At 45.6% G+C, this 20330-nt stretch overlaps 1 protein-coding gene across 8 annotated transcripts in view; it reads left to right on the forward strand.

Annotated features, from left to right (window-relative positions):
* Positions 1–20330, forward strand: part of LOC119178803 (proteasome adapter and scaffold protein ECM29) — an 881180-nt gene that overhangs the window by 418281 nt on the left and 442569 nt on the right. For all 8 annotated transcript variants that reach the window (XR_012895350.1, XM_075895092.1, XM_075895224.1 and 5 more), the window contains one exon: positions 10231–10345. Coding sequence is in view for 7 of the 8 variants with exons in the window: in XM_075895092.1 (XP_075751207.1) it covers positions 10231–10345 (115 nt within the window). In the remaining variant the exon portion in view is untranslated. The remainder of the gene's footprint in view (positions 1–10230; positions 10346–20330) is intronic.

Below are 20330 nucleotides of genomic sequence, written 5' to 3' on the forward strand. Positions count from 1 at the left end.
TGTCCATACGTCTCTGCTGACCACCGTGACTGGGCGCAACGCTACACTTCGTTACGTTTGTTTACAATTTGTCAAGGCATGACACCGCCGGCTATTCTCCGTTTTTTCTTCTGTACGGCGGCAACCCTGCGTTACCATTCGACACGCTTCTTCCTTCTGATACTACCAAACCAACGGTGTATGCCCAAGACGTTGCTTCTCGAGCCCGCATCGCTCGCCAAATTGCGCACACTAGGCACACTGCTTCTTAGCCCTAACAAAAAGTCCACTACGATGACTGGCACCGCGACGTTGATTATCCTGCTGACTCTCTCGTCCTACTTTGGACGCCATATCGACGTGAAGGCTTGTGCGAGAAGCTCCTCCCACGATACACAGGGCCCTACAAAGTCTCCGCTAGGTCATCGACATCAACTACCTCATCACTCCCATTCAACTACACTCATCTTATGTTACACCACCTACTGATGTTGTTCATGTGTCGCGACTGAAACGCTACTATACTGCCAGCCCTGATTGACTTAGCGACGCCGTGACGGCGCTTCGTCCGCCGGGAGTGATGTTATGAAGTAGTGGGCATGTCTCCACCATCATATACGAATTGATGAAAAAGAAGCGGACTCGCCGTGCGAGATGCTGGCAGCCCTGGGGTGTCACACCTACCTGTAAATATTGGAAATACACTCGTTTCTCTCTTCCGTGTGTTTGTAATCACCGTAACAATATTGCAACAGAGGAATAAATAATATATGTGTAATATCGATTCTTATGACAAGTATTCAAACCACTTCAAAGCTGGAGCAAAGCCCGCCAATTTTCAGCGCCTTCAAGTGGTCACCTATCGTAGTGGGCACCCGTCGCAGTGAGACATAGAACATCATACATTGAAGCGGCTACATATAATGCCATGCTGGATCCCCAGTGTTACGGGCCAAATGGGCGCCACCATTCAGGTACACAATTCACTTCTTTCCGATGGAAGCGGAAATGCTGTAGGCCTGTGTGCTCACATTTGGGCGCATGTTGAAGAACCCCAAATGGTCGAAATTTCCAGAGCGCTCCACTACGGCGTCTCTCAAAATCATATGATAGTTTTGGGATGTTAAACCCCACATATCAATCAACAATTCACTTCCAAAACAAAAAGCGAACCAACACAACTGTAATGAAACACTTGTCTGTTCATTCTCATCAATATTGTGCCTAACAGAAACGATCAAGCCCTTAAAATTCCCACTTCCTATAGACACAAGAGAAAATTCAAGGCATGACAACACTATGCACAGCTGTAACTTGTACCTTTAGCTTGTACTTGTACCTTTATAATACAAGTAACAGCTGTTACTTGTATTTATAACTTGTACCTGCCAAACTGCCAACCTCGAAATTTGGGAGAATATATCGTAGTGTGGAATGTGGGAAGTGGGTGTGTTAAATAAAACTAGAATGGCGCGCCCACCGCGGACCATAAAGAGAAAGCGGCCGCTTTATTTTTTCTATGCAGCGATGTCTGGGCACTTTTAATGATGGCAGAGAAACTTATTTATTTGTGGTATATAGGGGGTCCGTCTTATGTACGAATACGCAGAAGCCTATAGCTAAAGTTCCAGCCGCACACAGTCGTACCGTGCACAATTAACGTCCCCTATCTGTAGCTTTTCATTGCAGCTACACAGGTTCGGGTGAACAAGGCAATAGGCTAGGTCAACAACACACTTTATTGCTATATATGCGTTAGCAATAATGTGTAAATGTCGCGTGGCAAAACTACACAAACAAGGGTAGACGCTTACTCCTTGGTCGTTGTCGTCCTAGGTTTATAAGGGGTTGGGGCTTCAACCTCCTTTTTCCAAGGCTGATGTCAGAGAGAGTGTCCGGTTGTCAGCACACTGGTTTTCTTTACTGCCCCGGTTTCCCTCTCCCTGAGGAGAACACGTTCCCTCACTGAGGGAGGGGAAACCCGTTCCATGTGCTGGGAAAGGGGGATCATGAGCACAGGCCACGGGGGTGTTCGATCCCTTCGCAATAGGCTTTATTGACTCTCGAAGGTACAATCGTGTCCCTGCAACTAGGCTGCCACGCTGCCGTAAAAGGCAAAGGAAGGCTGGGCGCACGTGCTCCCCCACAAGTAATGTATTGCTGCCGAGCTCATAGAGGGGAGAGTTCAAATCAGGGCTTCGCTGCGGCTGTCGCTCCGCAAGCCTCATCGGTCAGCTGGACTGAGCTGGCTGTTCCAGCTGTCCAGCACTTCCTCTATTGCTTTATAGTAGAACGTTGTCCATTGTAATTACCCTTTTAAAAGAAGGTACATTACTCAAAGTGATATGGAAAAAAACAAAAACAGAAACATTTACTTGTTCAGTGCGATTACACTGAGATTGCACAGCAACAATTAACGCATCATGAATTGCCCACTGCACCAAGAAGTTTGAGCGTTAGGGCTGTCTAACAACTGTCACAGTATAGCCGCAGACAGCAACATTATTTTCCTTTAATAAAAAAAGACTGTAGAGCCAGATATGATCCTACAGTGATGACCTCGAAAACAACCACTTCTGAACCAGTGCGCTTACCCGCTACACCACCACTGCTTCACAATGGTTTTGTCTAAATTGACAACAAGTTTATAGTAATGGCCCCCTAAATTTTAACGATTACACTACGGTGACGGGCGTCCTCATTTTTACTACTCTGCTGCTCTAACGGGTCCCCTCACTTTTACGTTATAACTAAGCTAACACACCCCCTCACTAAAGTGATTGGTTTTTACAGTGATGGGGTCCGTCACTATAGTTGCGCTGCTGTCATGATGGGCCCCGTTACTATTAAGATTACATCTCAGATACACGCTACAAGGAACGGGCTTCGCTGATTTCGCAACAGTACTGCGCTGACTGGCCTTGTCGTCATAGTCAGGGCAAATCCTTGCTCATGAGCCTTTCAAAAGCATTCCCTGATGTTGAGCTTTTTTTTTTTCAGCGTACGAGCTCCATCTCAGTGACAAGAAGTGCAATTCCGAATCTAGAGATTATGGTAGTTTATTGTTATTGTATCCCCACCGGGGCATCATCTGACAGAGACAGTCTGGCCACGCTAACGCCAGAGCGCTGTGAAGAACGTCAAGCTAGGCCAAGAACCGGGAGGGGAACTTCTTATTCAGAGAGCAAGCGTTTGCGCGTAGCAATGGTTCACAATATCACCGTTGGTTGTGTGACGCCTTGCAACACATCCCATTGAAACCGAAACTGATCGGAGGTGATGAAATGCCCAACACAACATCATCTTCCCCTAGAAAGGAAGGAGATGTAAACTTTTGTGCACTTGTTCAAGAGAACGCGAATTATATAAAACTAGTACCACAGTAGGCAATCACAGTTGTTTCAAACATTACACAGCAGCAAGGCACTGAAACTGACACATAGCAACACGTGCAAGATATACCTATAAAAATGCAAAAAATCCCTGGTGCACATGACAATTTGGAAAACATTTGAAAATGTGTTGTAGCAAATTACAAAATCAAACATCATGATACAATAGTTATCACATGTAGAAATTGGAGTATTATAAATTAGTCTGCTCAAGGAACAGAATCCTTGTAACGCACCGGTTTTTACGGCATTGCTTGGAACGACGCCATGCCGGAGAATGAGGTGAAAGATCTACTGGCGTAGCCTTATCCATCGAAACATTTTGAGCTCATAGTCGGGGAGCAGTAGCGATTCTGAAGTGTCTGTACATGACACATCTGTACCTGAGACATCTTTCCCCCCCTTCGAAACAATCTGCACTGGGGCTGGGCACATCAGCTGTTTCTCGTGAGCGTGCCTGTAAGGTGGTTTGTGGAAGAGTCACTAACCAGAGCGTTGCAGCAGAACATGGAGGTGGGGAGTAATTCTGTTGCCTGAATGAAGAATTAGCTGTACCTGAGACATCTTTCCCCCCCTTCGAAACAATCTGCACTGGGGCTGGGCACATCAGCTGTTTCTCGTGAGCATGCCTGTAAGGTGGTTTGTGGAAGAGTCACTAACCAGGGCGTTGCAGCAGAACATGGAGGTGGGGAGTAATTCTGTTGCCTGAATGAAGAATTAGGCAGAGGAAGTGAATTCTTCTGTTAAGCTCAGTTTTGCTCTGCACGAACCAGTGTGAGCTTTGAAGCATTCCATACATTGCCATCACTCAGGTGGAATGAAGTCTGTCCAAGTTTACTAGTAATAGTGTATGGACCCTTGTACTTAATTTGCTTGGCCAGAAGACGCACTTTGACCCTGTGGCCCACCTGTAACTTAGGAGGCTTTGCTCCACGCTTTGAATCAATGCGTTGCTTAGTTGCCTGTTACTTATGGAATACTCGCGTTCTCACAGGATCCAACGTTGGCAAAGGAGCAGAAGACTTTGAGTGTAACCCTGCAATGTTGATTCCAGAATGTGGTTGGCGATTATGTGAAAGTTGTGCAGGTGAAAAGCCTGTTGTTACTTGAGGCGTAAAATGATATGTGCTTAAGTACTCTGTAACAGCATGTTTCAGTGGGTGGCATTCAAGTTGAGCGAGCTGAATTTGCTCTTTCAGAGCTCTGTTAAAACGTTCAACTTGGCCGTTGCTTTGTGAATGGTAGTTCGATGAGCAAAAATGCTGAATGCCTCTTTCTGAGAGAAAAGTTTTAAATAGTTGAAACTTGAACTGAGGACCGTTGTCTGTAACAATTGACCCAGGGAAGCCTTCCCTACAGAAAAGTGCTGTCAAGAATGTCATGACGTCTTCAGAAGTGACTGCAGGAGTTAAACAAACTTCCGGCCACTTAGAATGGTAGTCAACTAATGTAAATGCAAATCTGCAGTCATATGGAGCACGTTCAAGTAGACCGACAATGTCCATGCGTAGCTTTTCCTACAGTTTTCTTGGCCAGGGAACAGGCTGGAGGGGTGCAAAACATGTTTTGCGGATCTATCAGCTGTTTGACATACAACACAGTTGTGAACAGTACGTTCAACTTAGTTATCTAAGCCAGGCCACCAGTATCACTCTCTAAGCTGTTGTTTCGTCCTGACAATGCCTGGGTGGCTTTCATGAGCCAATTGCACAAGTATGTCGCATACTGATGTAGGAATGATGACTCTATCTGCGCAAAAAACTAAGTTTTCTACACAGGTCAGCTCAAATCGGACTGCAAAGTCGGGCATTAATTCTGCTGGCAGAGATTTCTTATCTGGCCAGCCATTAGCAATGAATGCAAGCACATGTTGCAATGTAGTATCGTCAGCAGTTACTGTCTATAGGTCAGCTTTACTTATGCAAGGAGTAACGAGAGAGATTATTTCTTCTTCTAGTTTGGGCAAACTGGAAACTGCAAAGGTAAACGAGAAAGTGCATCCGCCATAACGTTATGTGAACCTTTACAGTACTGTACAATGAAGTTGTAGTATAACAGTCTGGCACACCGGCGAGAAATGTGTAATGGGCGTCGGCCCTCTCATCAAGTAACGTAACAAAAGCTTGATGATCAGTGCATAATGAAAAATGTCTACGCCATAATAACACATGTCATTTCTCACAAGCAAGGAAGCAGGCTAGGGCTTCACGCTCACCAGCAGAGTATCTGTGTTCAGCAGGAGACAAAGTTCTCGAAGCACAAGCAATTGTAATTAACTGGTCCCCTTTGAGTTGTTGAAACACGGCACCCAATTTTATGCTCGACGCATCAGTCGTAATGATTATTGGAAGCTTCTCGTCAAAAAGTTGAATAAGTGGTTTTGCAGCTATTACTTCTTTGATATTGTTAAAGCTGAATTAGCTTCCTTGGACCAGTTGAATGTTTGGCCTTTATCCAACACGGAAAGCAGTGGTTCAACACTATCGGCGCAATGTGGATTGAACTTTGAGTAATAGACAGCGAGATCAAAAAAAAGAATGCAAGGTTTTAGAATCTGCAAGTGCAGGTGCATAGCCCCGCCACGGTGGTCTAGTGGCTAAGGTACTCGGCTTCTGACCAGCAGGTTGGGCGTTCGAATCCCGACTGCGGCGGCTGCATTTCCGGGAAATGTTGTAGGCCCGTGTGCTCAGATTTGGGTGCACGTTAAGGAACCCCAGGTGGTCGAAATTTCAGAGCCCGCCACTACGGCGTCTCTCATAATCATATGGTGGTTTTGGGATGTTAAACCTCACATATCAATCAATCAATCATTAAGTGCAGGTGCATTAACAAAAGCATGCACTTTGGATTCAAGAAGAGACAGTCATCTGGCACTGACATTGTGTCCTAAAAATTCAATTTGTTTGACAGCAAAGACACATTTGTCGTTCAGTTCCATTCCTGTGCTTCTTATGCGTCTTAGTACAGCTTGTAATTTAGAATCATGCTCAACACGTGTTTGACCCCAGACCAAAATGTCGTCTAAGTAGCACAGTACTCCAGAGCAGTCTTTCAAAATGTCTGACATCATTTTCTAAAAAAAACCAGGCGCAGATGCAAGCCCAAAGCAAACTCTACGGAATCTGAATAAAGCATCATGCGTTACAAAGGTAGTTGAGTCTCTACTTAATTCTGAAATGCTAACCTGATGGTACGCTTATGCAAGATCTAGCTTTGAAAAGTAAACAGCACCTGTAAGTTGCTGGAGAAGTTCTTCGATGTGGGGTAGGGGAAACCCATCAACCACGGTAGCTTTGTTTGGTTCACGCAAGTCCACACAACGTCGTAAGGAATCATTCTTTTTCTTCACCATGAGCAGTGGAGAGACCCAATCTGATCCTAAAACTCATTCGATGAGGCCTGCTTTTTCAAGACGAGAAAGTTCATTGGAGATTTGTTGTCAAAGCAGGAATGGCAATCTGGCAGTTCAAAGCAGGAATGGCAATCTGGCAGTTTGGCAACGACTGGCTGCACACCTGGATGGCGTTTCACTTCGTGCATGTAGCCTTTCAACAGTCCAAGCTCCTGGGTGAAGAGGTGATGAAATTCAGAAGGAGTATTGGCAGGAATTCTTGGAGTTTCTGAACTTGAAACTTGTTAGCAGGACAGTGTTGCACCATCGATGGTTATGTTAAGGCTTTGAATGGCATCCAACCCAAGAAATGAAGAACCCTCTTTCGTCACGTAGAATGTGACAGCAGCAGTGGTACCATTGTATCGAATGCTTGTAGAGAGGTATCCGAGGTTAGGAATGCATTTCTTCGAATAGTCGTGAAGAACAACGTACGAGTCAAGTAGTATGGCCCCCGAAAAGTACTTCTTGAAATATTGGTAGTTAAGCAACGATACGGTTGCACTGGTGTCAACGAGGAAAGCAATTTTGACTTGACCAACTTGAACAGTAATCTTCAGCGCGAAGGACGGCTGGAGCATTTATTGATGTTTAGGATTGTAACTGTGTTTGCTACAGCAGTATCTTGTTCTTCAGTTACGTTCTGTTGAGACGTGCTGACATTCGATGAGTGGCATACAGCTCGGTAGTGACCTCATTTCCCGCTGGCAGAACAAGTGCGGTTGCGGGCTGGACAATTAGGAAAATTCGCGTAGTGTTAATGCGATCCGCATCTGTAGCAGGCACCTGATTTAGACTGGTGTGGTCCATCCAGGTGGCTAGCGAAATTTGATGTAGTAGGACGGGAGTCGTGATGCCCGCGGCCATGTTGGCTTCCAGCTGAGTTCTGTCGGGGAGGCCGTCGGCCATGCTTTTGTTCAGCTGATCGCGGACCATGGAATTGGCAGAAGCGCCGAAGTCGCATTCGCTCGCGATCATCTCTAAAGCACAAATGTAGTCAGTAACTTATTCCCCCGCATATGCTTGCGCATTTAGAAGTAATGACGCTCTAAAACTTCATTGCTTTGAGCCTTGAAATGATTCTCCAGTAGTGTGAGTGTTTTGATGTATTCACTCTGCGTGCCTTTGTCTAGAATCCCGTCTCTGCTTCCCGCCTAATCCTGTGCATTTTGTAGTGTCCAGTAGTGTCTGTCCACTTAGAGTGCGTTTACTAGTAGACTCTTCTTCAGATCGAGCCGGGGGGTGTCTCCAGCGGTGACATTGACGGCCTGAAAGACACGGCGCCATTTGGCCCAAGATACGGGAGGGGCGCCCGGAGTTTGCAGGAACGGGAGAGGAGTAATCTTGGAAGTCATGCTGGAACGTTGAGGCACTGAAGAGTCGCAGTCACCAGTATACGTTGGCGAGCCACCAGTACCAGCAAGCAGTGGCCAAACGTGCAGGAATGTTCACAGTAGGCCTAACACATTTTGTGCAGCATGCAAGTAGAGTGGTGGCCTGTAAATGTGCCCAAAAAGGTGGCAATCCGCATACAAAATCAGCGGAAGATGTCGGCAAAGTACGTAAGCTGCTTACTTTTTGTTTATCTCGTCGCCAGTTTGTTGCATTGCCGCCAGGGCACTGTCCAATGAAAACAATAGGCACTAACGCGCCCGAGCGCTGTGAAGAACATCACGCTAGGCTGAGAACCGGGAAGGGGGCTCTTTATTTAGACAGCACGCATTGGCACGTAGCAATGGTTCACAATATTGCGATTGCGTGGCACCATGCGACACATCCCATTGAAATCGAAACTGATCTGAGGTCATGAAATGCCCAACACAACAATTGTTCTTACAGTTTTCGCAGTAATCGTTAAACTATGTTAAACTATGTTCTTCACGCTCTGCAGATTTCTTCAAGCATGCGTACTTGGAATAGGTGGAAGTGTTTTTGGCAGTATTGGGAATCATTCTCTGTAGAACTCAAGAAGTGCCTGTGTACTTGTATCTGATAATTGCCAATGTTGCAGCTCACATTGCTTGCGTAGGAACACAATAATATCATAATAAATAGTCATTTCATTTGCATTCAATATGTGTCTGTTTTTGCTGTGTCCTAATTTGATGCATTAGTCAGACAGAAAGTAGCGCTTTCTATGTTAGTATACCAATCTCTCAAGTATTTGTTTTCGTGCCTGTTTTCTCATGTGCAATGCACGGGTTAGGGGAGTGGTCATAGAGCATGATTGTGTGGGATGCCGCTTCGATGGAAGGACACATTTCAACATGAAAAATAGCAACTGTTTATTACTTTGGTAGCACTAGCACCGCAAGCATGCCGTCGCTGATCTCGAACAGTTCGAGAAACAATAGTTATCTTTTGGGTTTGGCAGCTTGGATTTGTCGCCATCAATATTAACGTAAGCGTTCGGTGGCGCTGTCTTTTATTGGACACATGTTGCAGCAAGCGGCCGAGTCAAACTGCCTGCATTGATTTATGCACAGTGTGTCGCCACAAATGTGAGAAGTGTACTCGTTCAAAGTCAATTGATGATCATTAGTTGAACAGCCTTTGGGGCAATTGCATGGCTATGTTGGCTCATTTGTGCTGTTACAAACTGTAGCTTCTTTTTTTTTTTTTCTCCTGTTGTAAATACAGGCCCCGTTCATCTTCGCTTAAAATTACCTGCATTTGTGGAAAAATTTATGATTTTGCTAATATTTGCTAAATTGGAGGCCTAACATTGTTATTTCACCTGCCTATTTTTGGCATCTAAAACAGGCTTCAATATTCGGCCTCTGCAGATGACAAGCTGGTGTGCTTGCAGCTATGATCGTGGGGTGTGTTCACTAGTTCGTCTTGTAAAACCTGTGTCATCCTTTTGGTAGTTCGTGCAATATGGCTGAACTGATGAAAGAACAGTTTCATGTGCTACAAAATAATTAGACGATGGAAACCTCGAGGAAAAATAGGCAAAAGAAAAGAACATCATTTGCAGGTAACTTTATTCTCTCAAAACCGGTGCAATGTATACACCATGATACATGTGCAACAACGTGCTATGAAAGGGAAAGAAGACAACCACCCGTTTGTAGCATGAAGCCATTGCCTTCTTTTCCAGTCTTGACCCTTCCATCATTGCGAGTTTCCGCAAAACTTGTTTGCAACAACACGCTACGTGTCGCATCACAACAATTGACCGCTCTCATTGCAAGTGCATGGTGATGCATGTTGTGTACAATGTGACGGTCTTGAAGTTAGTCATGAATGACGCTTTTTCTTTTTGTCTATTCTTCTTGGTGGTTCATGTCGCCTCATTAAGTTGTAGCAGGCACCAACTAGCCAAACAACAAGTTACACTCAAGTTTCAATTGCAAAGGAGTTTCAGTGGTTTAAAATGGGCAAGTGCCAAAAGAAGTCTGGTTGGTATTTTCGGCGTATGCCTGCATCACTGTGACAATGCTGATTGGTGGTGTATGCTTGCAGAACTGACCCAAAGCTTGGCCTCCAAGTGCCTGAGCTTGCTGTACGAGCTGAGTGACCAGGCCAACCGTGAGCAGCTGGTGGCTCAGCTGCTGGACACGCTCACATCTGGGCGCAAGTGAGCACTGTCTTTCGCTCTGGGACTTCCTACATGCTTATTCCAAATCACATTTGCCTTACATCATCACCATCACCATCAGCTTGACTACGTCCACTGCAGGACAAAGGACTCTCCCATGATTCTATTTTTTTATTTTTTTATTTATTACATACTGCCGATCTCATATGGCGGCCTTAGGCAGGAGTGGGGCATAAATACACAACACAGAACAAGCTCAAAGTATTGAATAGAACTGCACAAACAAAAAAGAAATACATGACTTAGTATTCTGCAAATCAACGGCATTGGCAAAATATGCAAAAGCAACGAAAGGGAACCAATTGCACAGCAGTTAGTACTCGCATAGCACAAGGTACTCACATTAAGTATTTACATAGAAGAAAGCATTGCAGGTACAGTGCAGTCCACTTATAACGATATCGAGAAAACCTAAAAATATGATAGTTATAACCGGTGATCGTTATATCTGGACTGCCGCCAAAAAATCCTCGCCGAACGTACCTTTTGTAGCTCCAGGCTTCATTTCGCTATTTTCACCAATTAATAAATATTGTAGATAGTAGGATGTCAAAAACAAGACTTTATTTCTTACTCCGAAGAACGCATCACGGGTTCGCTGAGGAAGAGAGACTGACCAACGGCGAGGTGGGAGCAGTGGGAGGAAGAAAGCACAGCCACAGGTACACAGCCGGAATGCCAACGAGGCCCCGCCCCGATGCCGCCGCGCCGCTTTGCTTTTCGCTTTTTTTATTTTCTCTCCCTTTCCCGCTTTCGTTCGGCAAGCTACGAGTAGCTTGCCGGCTTGCCGTTGTAGAAGGCGGGGAGCCGCGGAGCGCGGCGCTTTGCTTTTCGCATTTTTTTTTTTAATTCTCTCAGCCTCTCCGCGGTCGACGCGCGGCGAGGCGCAAAACGTGACACAGCTGGCGCCATCTGTAGCGCGTCGCGCCAACTCGCCATGCTCTCCTCGGCTTTTTGAACGGCCGGGACGCGGTGCCGGCGCTGTGCTGCAGTGGCGGCAGATACGTACTCGCCTACGCTAACTTTTCGTCTTGTCTCGGCATAGTTCGTTTCAGAGGAACTTATCAATCTAAATGTTACGATTATTCTGAATGAAACATGTCGTCCACGGCAAACTTTTCATCGTTGTATCCGATATGCGGTGGATAACATATCGTTATATATGGTTTTTTTCCCCATAGCCCCAATGCATAAAATGAGACTGTTAAGTCGACCCATCGTTATAACCGATATATCGTTATATGTGGTATCGTTATAAGTGGACTGCACTGTACTGACATTGTACTTACATAGCACAAAAAGTCAAAGAAAAAAAAGAAAAAAGAGAAAGAAAGTTTCACCATTTATTCGAACACAGCAAAGTGAAAGCGAATGCAAGTGAGTACATGACTTTACATGACGCTTCGAGCATAGTGGCGATTAAAGAACTTCATTTCTGATCACCTGCAGAAAGAATCAATGTTGGAACGTTCTACCACATGAGGAGATAAGGCGTTCCACTCGACGATTGTCCGAGGAAAGTAAGAGTACGTAAAAGTGTTTGTTCTGCACCTTAGCTCGGCCACCTTTTTTGCGTGAGTTAGTCAACTCGGTCCTGTGCTTGCTGCTGCCATTTTTCCCGCAAGCTTTCCAATCTCATCTGCCCACCTAACTTTTTGTATCCCCCTAACCCGCTTGCCTTCTCTGGGAATCCAGTCATTTATTCTTCGTGACCAGCGATTATACTATTTACGCGGTACATGCTTGGCCCATGTTCATTTCTTCTTCTTGATTTCAACTATGATATCCCTAACCCCAGTTTGTTCCCTGATCCACTCTGTTCTCTTCTTATCTCTTAAGGTTACACCTACCATATTCCTTTCCACCGCTCGCTGCGTTGACCTCAATTTAAGCTTAACCCTCTTTGTAAGCCTACAGGTTTCTGCTCTGTAAGTACTGGCAGAATGCAGCTGGTATATACAGTCGAATCTTGATAATTCAAACTCGAGGGGGCCCGAAAGTTTGTTCGCATTAAAAAAAGTTCAAATTAATGAAAGCTAAATAAACAGAGGGCTCTCCATGCAGTGGCGCATGTGCATTGAGCTAACAGACGAGGGGGAAGTTTAGGAAAACTTTCATTTATTCACAAGTCACAGGACATCCGTTATTAATTGAAGCAATTGGTGATGCGTGTCTGCGCTCGTTTGCCTTGCAGCGAGTCAATCAATTTCGCTTGCAGCTTGCAAAGCATTTCTGCTTTGGCTTCAGCATCCTCCTGGCAATAGAAGTTGCGCGCGAAAATGTCTAGCGCCGACACTTTCTAAAGACGACGACAATGGCTGCTGCGTAGTGGAGCCTCCCACTCTCCGCTACGTAGCCACAGCCTGGCCAGCACGTGACGAGAAAAGAGGAGCGTCTCCACGCGGAGAAAAGCAGATCGGCATTTTGAGAAAAAACCAACACTCCACGGCAGCTCTTTTTTTTTTTTTTTTTTTTGCTCTCATAAACTACCTATTCTGTAATTATCAGCACCTAATTCAACCGCAAAGTGCAAAAAAAATAGTATTTTCGAGGCCGCCGCGGCGTCCAAAACAGGTGCAAATCCCGAAATCAAACCAAACTTCGCGCGCGCGCCATTCCCGGACCATGCGGTCGTCCCGCGCATGGTATTAAAAGGAGAAGGGATACTTGGCAGGGACAGGAAAGAGGAAGTGTGGCACCGGCACGTGAGAGACCTCCCCCCCCCACCCCCATTCAAGGTGCAGAGCCGTGCTCCCACAAGGGGCAAGGGCTGCAGAAGACAGTGCCTTTTTTCTATCCTTCAACCACACATTCATTGAACCCAGTGACGGCTTTCTTGTTTTTTTTCCTCTCTCTCTCTCTTTGCACGTGGAGTTGGAAGAAGGAGGGTCTTTACGTGGGAGGGACGGAAAAGGGAGAATCGTGACATGGGCGAGTCGCAGATCGGCATTTGAGAGAGAGCAAACATTCCACCGCAGCCTTTTCTTTCCTTTTCATTTCTTTCGCGCGCAGTGTTGAGGTGTGGCAGGTACCGCCGCGCAATTGGGCGGGGTGCTGAGAGCATTTTTGGAGTGCAGTATGTTCGAATTAACCGCCGGAAGTGCTTGGGTGTTCGAATTACTGAGCGTTTTCACCCAATGGAATACACATAGCTATGACGGGACCTCATCTCGAGTTTGAATTAACCGGAAGTTTGAAGTAAGCGTGTTCGAAATAATGAAATTCGACTGTACTTTCGTCTTGAGGGATTGTGGCAGTCTATCATTCATGATGTGTGAATGCTTGCTGAATGTGCTGCACCCCATTCATATTCTTTCAGTTACTTCAATCTCGTGGTTCAGCTCCACGGTTATTACCTGCCTTAAGTAGACAGTCTTTTACAACTTCAATTGCACTATTACCTATCTTGAAGTGCTGTTCTCTTCCGAGGTTGTTGTACATTACTTTCATTTTCTGCAGATTAATTTTAAGACCTACCTTTCTGCTCTCCTTGTCTAACTCAGTAATATTGAGTTGCAATTCATCACCTGAGTTACTCAGCATTGCAATGTCATCCGCGAAGCACAAGTTACTAAGGTACTCTCCATTAGCTCTTATCCCTAACCCTTGCTATTCTAGGCCTCTGAAAACCTTCTGTTATCACACGGTAAATAGCATTGGGGAGATTGTATCAGCTTGTCTTACACCCTTCTTGATGGGTATTCTGTCGCTTTTTTTATGGAACATTATAATGGCAGTTGATTGGAGATTTATTCAGAAATGTTTACATATGCTTCGTTGATGCCCTGATTCTGCATTGCCTGGATGACTGCTGATATTTCTACTGAATAAAATGCCTTATCCTAATCCATGAAGGATATGAGTTTTGATTGCCATATTCTGAGCTTTTCTCTATTACCGCATTGATAGGATGAATGTGGTCGATTGTTGAGCAGTCTGTTCAAAATTCTGCTTGTTCCTTTAGTTGATTGATTGTTTTCTTAATTTTGTTAGCAATTACCTTAGTAAATAGTTTGCAAAGGACGGAGAGCAAGCTGGTCAGCCTGTAATTCTTCAAGCCCTTGTCATCTCCTTTCATGTGTATTAAGATGATGTTGGCATTTTGCCGAGAATTCCGTACTCTTCCTGTCAGGAGACACTTCGTAAACAAGGTGGCTAGTTTTTTTAACACAATCTGTCCTCACCATCAGCTTTGCCTCTCTGCATTCCCTCCAAGGCTTTTCTGACTTTTTCTGTCATTACTGGGAGGATGTCATCTGGGTTACTGCTAAGCTTGTGCGAATAGTGAATTTTAGGCTCAGTAGTACTTATGACATGTGAAGAGAAACGGGCATATTTCTTATGACCCAACTGACCTGCAGAAGATTTTTTTGAATTGAGATAGGGCCTATATGCAAATGCTATTTTTTTTTTCCGTTCACAAGAAGTCAAAATGACTTTGAGTAGTAGCAGAATTTGACTTTCGGCAGGATGCGGGTCATAACGCTTATTATATGTAACATTTTTAAGTCTATTATACTCGGAGCATATAAGCCGTCATAACAAGCTTTTAAGCTTAATAAAATGAATTGATTTAAAGGTAATATTTTTATTTAAAAGGGCCGTGCGACACTTTTCCAAGGAGCCATGGAATGGATTCACTAAAGAAGTTTATTGCCTGAGGAATTAACTGCCCCAAAAATATTTAGAATCCTTCCAATACGTGCAGAGCTGCAAAGGTTGTTGCTTGCTGCAAGTGAATTCTCTCTTCTCATCCCTATGAAAGTTTTGGAAGCTAAACCCCGCCGCGGTGGTCAAGAGGCTAAGGTACTCGGCTGCTGACCCGCAGGTCGCGGGTTAAAATCCCGGCTGCGGCGGCTGCACTTCCGATGGAGGCGGAAATGTCGAGGCCCGTGTGCTCAGATTTGGGTGCACGTTAAAGAACCCCAGGTGGTCAAAATTTCCGGAGCCCTCCACTACGGCGTCTCTCAAAATCATATGGTGGATTTGGGATGTTAAACCCCACAAATCAATCAATTCTGGAAGCTAAGCCGAGAGGGATAGCACGAGGAAAGAAAATATGTCATGCGTGCTTTCTGAGCTTGTGGAGTCATTTGCGGAGAGAAGTGAGCAATTTTTCACTGACTTTGAGAGTTTGTTGTGAATTGCACGCCGCTCGCTGCACTATAATCTTTGGCTTGCGTATTCTTGGTAGCCTCGACTACCGATCGGCAGCATTTTCTTACAATGCTCAAAAAGTATTGCAGGGCCCCTTTAAATATGAAAAAGGGCTTCGTGGCAAAGCGGATTTCTTCATAAGTGCTTTCACGGTTTAGCACCCCTACACCGCAGTGAAACCACCTTTACAAGCGGTACATTCAGATTAATCTGCATCTATTTGTTCCTTGCAAATACTTCAAAATTGTCAATAATTTAAATTCAAATCGAAGTGAATCCGAATACCCTACTATTCATTTGAATATTCAAAGCATTCGAATATTTGCACAAGCATAGTTACTGCTAGTTTTTACATTATGGTCGTGGTTGTCCCAGCTTTTGTACAGATCTCTGTGTTGTGTATAAGTCTTGTTAACATAGTCATGTATAAGTTGCACTTTTTGCTTCATCAAATCTTGCTTGGGCTAAGGTTATACACTAATAGTGGCTATTGATACACAATAACACACTGCACACTGCAGTGCTACTGAAAATACTGTTGTGAATAATTTCTTAAAGTGAGGACAAATAGGACTGTTTTATTTCCTTGTTTAATGTTTAATCACGGTATGGGGAAGGGGGGGGGGGCACAAGCTCACTTTATTGGCCCACTCTCATATTGTCCACTGCCACACGACATTAGAGTGACGCAGCGCACACAACACAAAAAACTTTGCAAGCTATTCGCACACTCCCCAACAACACACCAGAGGGCCTTCCAAGGTTGGGACACAGTGGCAAGTCTGCTGCTGCATGCAATTTCGGAGGCCATAGTATTGGATAGTTTCTTTTTTTCAGATTTTTGCATCCGAAAGGGCCAGGGTGTGAGTTATGCATGAGGGTGGCTTATACACAAGTATATTCCGTATATTGTCGCATATAAGTCGAACTTTTGTTTTTAATTGGAGTGCCTAGTTTAGGGGATAGGCTTATACGAGGATTTTTACACGACTAGTGGGGGGGGGTAAAAAAAAGAAACGCAAGGCAACCAATGTTCACTAAGGTTGTTACTATTACTATGCGCCTATTTTATATTCATATTAAGGGGGGAGGCTACCCTGGAGACCGAACTTTTTTATCTTTTAAGATATCTGGATGAATCTTTCAGGGGTTGTTCACTACAATAAAACTAGCACAACTGCTAAGTTTCACGAAGCTGTGTTTTTTAGTTCCAGAGTTATTGAGGTTTAACTGGGTGCTTCACATGGGTGCCTGAGGAAGAGTCGTGAGAAATCCCAGGACATAGTAGAAAGCTGAAATTCATTGTGGTCATTCCTTGATAGCTATACCAGGGCGCTACAAAGCCGTTTTTTTTTTATTTCCCCCCCCCCCCCAAAATTTTCACGCAACTTTGAATTTGATGTAACCAGTAATGACCAGATTCATCAAAAATTAATTGTTTATTATAAATTAACAGCACCAATTTTCAAAAAAAAGAGCTTGTTACGCCCTTGCAAGGTCATTCAGGAACAGAATAAAAAAAACGGCACACAAATCTGATGAACGGTTTTCGAGTTCTTGCTTTCCTCAGCACCACAACTAGCAAAAAAATCCGTTCTGAGAAAACAGGCCGAGAAAGTTTAAAACACGTGTTTTCTTCAAAAGCTCCAGCACAGTAGCTAGAAGTGTCCTGGCGCACTCTTTTCTTCTTTTGCCTGGCCTCCATCTTCTCTTGGTGTCTTTTCGAATTCTTTTTTAGGCGTAAAGCGTCTTTTTCACAAGCTCGCTGGATGGCCAGATGACCTAGTTGAAGTCCAATGGAGTCCGATATCACTTGGGTTGCTTTGCAGCAGCCGGCATTGTAGCGCAGCACTGCTTCATGCAGTGCTGTTTCTACCGCGATCAAGGATGAGTGTTGTTCCTTCGGCATCAGAGACCACAGAATGGAGTGGAATGATTCTGATGCATTTTGCGTCTTCGCTCCCAGGCAGCGCTGAAGAAGCGACTTTTGTGACAGTCTTTCGTAGATGGGCAGCATAGCCGCAGCGACATAGTCCGGTAGGCTGTGTTTATGTTTTGGCTGTGGCTCACGCTTTGCCTCTGCAGCTCTATGGCGGCACCACGATTGAGCCCCCTCTGGGCAAAGTTCATGGTGAGGGTCCTGGTCAGTCGATGTGACGTGGTGATATGTTGCCATCACTGCATGCTGCATGGCTGTTAGGTCAGTTGAATTGTTTCTCAGGGCCCAACCATAATATCCTGTCAGCTTTTCAATGAGGGCTTTAAGGTTAGGTTAGGTTAGGTTAGATTAGGTTGGGTTGAGTTGGGTTAGGTTAGGTTAGGTTAGGTTAGGTTGGGTTAGGTTAGTTTAGGTTAGGTTAGGTTAGGTTGGGTTGGGTTGGGTTAGGTTTTAGTCAGCTTCCCCTTCCCACTCAGTGGCTTATCACTTTTCTGCACAATGTTTCGAAGAGCACTTCCAATCCTTTTCTGAACATGGTTCAGACATTCTTCTTTTACAATTGGCACTAGCCCGTACACATTCTCTTCTGTGAGGGCAGCGAAGGTACGGCTGTCTCCGTCGAACACAAGAGTGGTGTACCGCAGGCCATGCTTGGATACAGACCGCCCAAAGAGAATCGAGCCTGCCTCCACTTCCATGCTTCCCGATTTTGCGTCTGTGTTTTTCTGGAAAATGTGGTGCTTCTGCCAGCTTTCGTATGCTGCATCTTCAGGTTTGGGCCCTGTTTGGCATCCAAGGCAGTGGTTTGAAAAAACTACAGCATCCAAGATGAGACCTGTAAAGAAGTCAATTACCGATCCCACTCCGATGTGTGATGTGTGACCCCGCTTATGCCATGTGCCATCGTACACTACGGTGATGTCCTTGCAGAAGCTGGGGTCCATTTCTTTATATGTTTTGATCACTGCTGTGGCAGAATCAGCATGAAACTTCTCCAAAGCGGTGGCCTCTGGCTTCCTGAACGTCTCTTTCAAGTGCTTTTGAAACGTCTTGTGGTGAAGACCTCTGTAAGAGACGTTCATGGCAGCCCAAAAGTCATTAAGAGCTGTTTGCCCCTTGCCTATTTGCTTTATTGCTATTATGGCGCGGACATTTACATCGAAGGCCTGCGTGTCCTTTTTGCGGGGTGATGTCCGTAATTTATCGACGGTGCCACAAGAGGCGCACACGACTTCAAATTTTGTTGCAAGTCCATGCTTGGTGCTCTCTCGGATAGTCATAGCACCTGTCAAACATTCTTTGCACACTGTGCGGCTGAGCACGACGTTAAAGATGTTCATTTGAACGAGCGAAAAATGTTCGCCCTCACTTGTCACTGCAGGTGCAAGAGCCGGCTGCATCAGTTGAAATTTCTTCTGCTTCGCCGGCGTAGACTCGAGTTCAGCGCGAACGGCGTCACGACGCTTCGCATTCGCATCGATTTCTTCCTTCATTAGGAAACGCGTCCGCAGATGAAGCGACGGTCCACTCACGCTCGATGGCAGCACCGATTCAGACGAAGTGCTGGGTCCGGCGATATCAGAAGCACTCGGTGTCACACTGGATGGCATCGATTCGGAGCACGTGTCGAGCCCGGCGATCTCAGAAACACTCTGTGCATTTGCGGCTCCAGCCACACTTGATGTGTCGGATTCTCGACTGGCGACAACCGACAACACAGTTCCGTCGCTGCAAGCGTCTAGGCCGTCGGCACCCGCAGCAGAATAGCGGAATTTCGATGATCGTACAAGCCGCATAGTGCGCCTCCGCGCACCGGACTTCCGCACTGACTTCGGCTTCGTTGCCGGCATCGCCCGCAAAACAAAGACGAAAGGCACAGAACTAGTGTAAAAAGGAAAAAAAAAAACGAGAGAAAATGATCGAAAAGATAGCACAAGGCAAAGAGTGGCTCGTAGGCAGACGTCTGTCGAGGCGGACGAAGCAGAGAGCAACAACGAAGCGAGCGCGCTGGACGCGCCATCGAGAGGAGCGACCGCCCCCGCTGCTGCACAGCAGCCAATGGCGGGCACGCTTTCTCCCGCGAGATATGAATGCGCTGTTCTAGCCAATCAGCGCTCCGCATCGCATTGCGAAAAAACGCCAATAGCGTCTCAACTGTGCTGCCGACGCCATTTTGCAATGCGGCGAACGAGAGAGAAAGAATTCACGGTCAAAACAACACCAAGATGGCGCGGGACGACCGCATGGTCCGGAAATGGCGCGCGCGCGAAGTTTGGTTTGATTTCGGGATTTGCGCCGGTTTTGGACGCCGCGGCGGCCAAAACCGGCGCAAATAGTATTTTTTTGCACTTTGCGCAAATAGTATTTTTTTGCACTTTGCGGTTGAATTAGGTGCTGGTAATTGCAGAATGGGTAGTTTATGAGACATACAACCCCAAAATGTGGTTTTTCAAAAACCGACTTTTTCGCGATTTTTCGGTTTTCAAGGGCCGCGTCCCCCCTTAAAGCAAAGACGAAAAGATTATTATATTTTACACAATTTTTAAGTATGGCACTAAGTGCTCTGACGGTACAGTGGTTCAACGCGTCGAATTCAGCCTCCAGAGATCCTCTTGCATGCAGGATTCTCAGAGACCGGACGAAAAGCTTCGGCTTCAGCATGGGCTTTGAATGGGTTCACGACCTGTGTCGGAGTGCATTGTGGGCGGTGCATGTTCATTCTGCTTAGCAAGCTCTCGATAGACTGCACTCACGCTCTTTAGGTCATATCCCTTTCATCCGCATCAAAATGGCTCCAATGCGTCGACGCATCCACAGTGCCGTGTTCAAGCGAAAAAGTGATCTTCACGCTGAATCAACGAGCAACCT

The sequence above is a fragment of the Rhipicephalus microplus genome, chromosome 1, assembly GCF_043290135.1.
Source record: "Rhipicephalus microplus isolate Deutch F79 chromosome 1, USDA_Rmic, whole genome shotgun sequence".
Lineage (NCBI taxonomy): Eukaryota > Metazoa > Arthropoda > Arachnida > Ixodida > Ixodidae > Rhipicephalus > Rhipicephalus microplus.